At 40.3% G+C, this 4,433-nt stretch overlaps 1 protein-coding gene across 1 annotated transcript in view; it reads right to left on the bottom strand.

Annotated features, from left to right (window-relative positions):
- The window catches only part of ppp2r2ab (protein phosphatase 2, regulatory subunit B, alpha b), a gene marked incomplete in the record, with an annotated part of 12,058 nt that overhangs the window by 2,956 nt on the left and 4,669 nt on the right, over positions 1-4,433 (bottom strand). Inside the window, 4 exon segments of the mRNA XM_035667921.1 lie at positions 880-1,044; positions 1,816-1,993; positions 3,184-3,296; positions 4,196-4,361. Of these exon segments, the coding sequence (XP_035523814.1) occupies positions 880-1,044; positions 1,816-1,993; positions 3,184-3,296; positions 4,196-4,361 (622 nt within the window).

The following is a 4,433-nucleotide window of genomic DNA, read 5'->3' as shown; positions in this document are numbered from 1 at the left end:
CACACACACACGGGTAGAGAACACAGCCCGAAGGTCTGACTCCACTAACAGGCAGTGTCTTGTCTTGTTTTCATGTGACAGAGCCAGATCGTACATATATGATGTTGGGAATGCAAACAGTGAACGCACTTTTGAAAACAATGCATATCCCTCTTCCACAAGCACTGACTGTTAAACTAGTCAAGCAGTGTTCAGTGTGCTCTTAGTTTTGTCGGTGGGATCAGACTGTTGCGGACTGACAACTGTCAGCATTTCTTTTAACTATTGTTTACCGTGTCAAATCTTTCCATCACTTGCTCTAACGCCACTATTGTTCTGGCTGTTGAGCTCCTGGAAAACTCCAGTGCCAGAAAGCATGTTGTGTTACTATGACAACTATCAACAGTGATTAGTCATGCATTTACAATAGCTGTGGCATAATTTGGTATTAAAGGTTTTAATAGATTTTTATATTGCTTTCTTCTTCTGTTTTTATGTTTGAAAACACTGAATACAACAAAGATAATCACTGTAATTAAAAATGCATAATAAATCAACATATATATATCTAGTAAAATTTGAGAACCACTGGTTAAGATTATTACTGCTAGCTGCTCTTTTTCACTGGAACATGTGTCATGTTACCTAGAACTGACAGACGTCCACCACATATACATTTACCTCTAAAAACTGTAATTTGACTGGTATCAAGTCGTTTTTTTTCTAAATAGTTCTACCTCCCTGCTTGGTGCGTCTCCCTCAATCTATTCTCCAAAGGGACAGTATGAGATAAAGTGTAGCTCAGTGACAATAAGGGGGCTCAGCTGAATGAATCAAGTAGTTAAGCCACCTGTCTAGGTAGAGGAATGGTGATTAAACGTGACCAAAGTAGGTGCTCACATTTGGAGTGCTTGTCACACAGCGCTGAAACCCTCATGTCGCACAGACGGATGGTTCCTTTGCTGCTGCTGTAGACGAAGGTGTTACACTGATGAGGATGGAACTCTGCTGCTGTGATCACCTCCGTTAGCTCCTCCATGTTGGCCGGTTTAATGTCAACAATATCTGAAGAGAGCAGGGTTAAGAGGAATAAACCTTGGACGTGATTAGGATGACTTGCCTGGTTCAAGTACGTGTGATAATGCTTAGAGTGCATTTTTGCAGCAGTATGTCAAATGTTTCCTGAACAAGAGCATCTCGCAAGGCGAAAAAAAGAAAACAGAGACGATCTATCAGACTAATAATGTACCTTGTCTGGAGACAAAATAAAAATCAAAGATGACCAATTTAGTCTTTTCACCCACTATTCAATTACTTAGACATGAAAGACAGCTAATAGGATGGCTCGACAGTGACTACCCACTCAGATTTTTTTCCACTTGCGTAAAGATTTATTTTGACTTCAACACTGTTAATTTCCCATAATCCTCTCCCTTCTCGTCATCGAAGGTTTTGAGTGTAAAATATGACTTTTTCATGTCAGGTGATGGAAATATTTAGTGTATAAAATTTTTAAAAAGCTGCTGATTCTGGTGTTAACTAACATTTGGCTCACACCTGAGACTGACGTTGTTCAGTCCGGCATTATACTGGCTCACAGGAAGTAGGCTGTGTTTGGCCGACTATTTCAGTCGGAATTCTCTTCCCCTGGCGATATCCTCTGATGCTATTTTGCAAGGGTACTGTCACTTCATTCTGGGCATAGCGCTGCCCAAGAGTGTGACTGTGATTGGTTCAAAGAAATACAAACAAGTCACTATTTTTTTCTCCAGCGTTTGGCTAGTTTCACTGATTAGTCAAGTGCACACACACAAAGGCCCACATATTGAAGGATACTGAAGCTGCGGTCAGTGATCTCGAGGTGCCAGAGGTTGATGCGGAGGTCGTCTGCAGACAGGTAGGTCTCATTGTCACTATTGACTGAGATAGAGTTGATATGGTAGGTGTGAGCGTTGGCAAACACCCTCCGTGGACTGGCTTCCACCATGAGGTCCATGGGTATTAAAACTGGTACCTGAGATAAGAACAAACAGGATATAATTTAAAACTCGTAACAACAGACGACAGGTATAGATTTTGAAGCTCTGAAAGCTCCTCGTGGCTCATTTGTCATCTGTCACAAAGCTCTTCATTGATTTTAATTACCAGAGCTTGTAGCAGATGCCACTGTGTCACACAGTATTCTATGTATTCACTTAGCTAGGTGAAACAGTAAGCATCAACACCCCCTCTGTACAGGATGAATTTCAGCTGCCTCCTTCAGCCATTCATCTAATGGTGAGTCTGACAAACAGATTTGCTTCTTTGTAATCAATACAGCAAGCTAAAAAGGCCATAAGATAATAACAGATGTGAAATCGATATCTGTGCTGCACTTGTTGGGTGCAGGAGCACAAGCAATTCTGAATTTTAATTAAACATTAAACTGCATTTAAACTCTCACTGCTTTTCCTTCAATTTTGTGCCAACATGCAAGTGTGAAACATGAGGCTTTAGGCTGAATTCCTTGATTCTGACAGAAGGCCAAACGTTAGCTCAAGTAACACAACACATTGCGAGCTAGAGTTATCTTTGCTGTTAGCCAAACCAGTAGTCCATTGTAACTTGCAACACACCCATGTTTATTACTTTTGCAGTTTGCTTGGTATTTAGATCCTTGAGGCACAACCATTTACATCTTGTACATCGTACTAAGCCCCCATACACAACTATGTTAAACCCACATAAGGTGTTTTCAGTTATTTTGGCTGATTAGACATCTCAGGACAGTGTTAGCATGACTGGCATTTAGCTAGTCCTGTTAGATAACTCTGTTAGTTTTGTCACACCTGTTCAGGCAGGAAAACTTACACCTATAGGATTCTTTTAAATGTATAATTTGCTGATCTCAGCAAACTGCCAGGAGTTTCAACGAAGCTGAACCTAAAAAAAAAAAATTTAAATCAGCCAGAATAACTGTGTGGGTCTTCAGGTCGGTTCACACATTTCATCAACCATAAGTATAGCCAGTGGGCAGGTAATCTGAGCAGTCTGCATTACCTGCTGAAGCAAACCTACTAAACTGGGCAGCACTGCTCTCTCGCTATATCAAGTATCAAATTAATGCGAAGAGATTATTTTCAGTTCTGTGTCGAAACCCTAGTGTGGCAGAGTAATCCCACCCTCTGAAATACCCCTCAGGTTGTGTTCAATTCAAGGACTGACCCGCAGTGACGTGATATTATTGGGGTCTTTGAAGCGTCCATCATCCTCTTTGAGATTATAGCCCTCTGGTCTCTTGTCTCGTTCACTGATTTTCCACAACTTGATTGTCTTATCTGTGAAAGATTACAAAATATATATGTAAATAACAACAGCACTAATTCTTTTGAAAAGGACAAATGAACATCCTCAGCATGCAGTGTAGGGGTCCAACAACAGTTACATTTATTTACTACTGACCCCAAATTTCACATAAAATGTTGCCAGTTTTCAAGCGACTATATCTAATAAAAAACGGTCCTGACTTATCAGACTTATTGTTTGGTACTTATGACAAACCCGACAGTACATCTCTATGCTTAAAGTCATAGTTTTCTACCCAGTTGTAGCTCCAAAACGCTTCTTTTGCGTTAATCTCGGATGTTGTTTTAGGATTGACCACAATTTCATCTATAAAAAGTAAACAAGCCTGCCTGTGTCTGTCTTCACACACCTGCTTTACTCACATTGGTGAAGGGCAGGGCAGAGCCAAGTCTCAGACAGTAGAGTAAACGTAGTAATATTAGAAAATCCTTTCTTCCTTTTTTGCAATATTCAAATCGATACAAGTCCCCTTTGGCATTCATTAAAAACAGTTGTTAGTCTATAGCCACAGTACAAGCTGTACAACTTTTTGCGCAGCGCTATCTGTCCTCTATGAAATGCCTGCAAAGAATGCCTACATACCGGATGGGCCGAGAAAGGTAAGGAGAGCCTGGATATATTGTGTTTGAGGTAGACAACGGAAAACATTACTTATAACTATTCAAATTACCAGAAAGATTTCCTGCAGAGGAAATCACTACATTATGTTTTCTGAAATTCCAGCTCTTGTTTACTCTCACAGCTCTTGTTTTGACTGAAGTGTGAAAGGGGCTATAATTACTTTCTGTTAAAAAGGGTTTTAATGTCAGCTTTTTGGAAATTTAAAATTACAGTCACCACAGATTGCAGATGACAAATATGACTGACTTACCGTTAGTTGACAACAGGAACTGGGCAGCATTCTTCTGAGGAAGCCAGCGAATCTTGTTGATCTTCTCTTCTATTTCCAAACTCTTCAAGTAGTCAAACTCGGGCTCATGGCTCTGGAAAGTGCTGTAAACATTGTATTCGCTCCGGAACTGAGGCTGATTTTTATTCTGCCAGAAACCGGGCGAAACATCAAACAATGATAAAAAAGAGCAGATGTTAGAGAAGAACAAGCCGACAAT

This window comes from Morone saxatilis, unplaced genomic scaffold (genome assembly GCF_004916995.1).
Source record: "Morone saxatilis isolate NCDOM2014 unplaced genomic scaffold, NCSU_SB_2.0 Contig21, whole genome shotgun sequence".
NCBI classification, from domain to species: domain Eukaryota; kingdom Metazoa; phylum Chordata; class Actinopteri; family Moronidae; genus Morone; species Morone saxatilis.
This window is presented reverse-complemented; position numbering and strand designations above follow the sequence as displayed.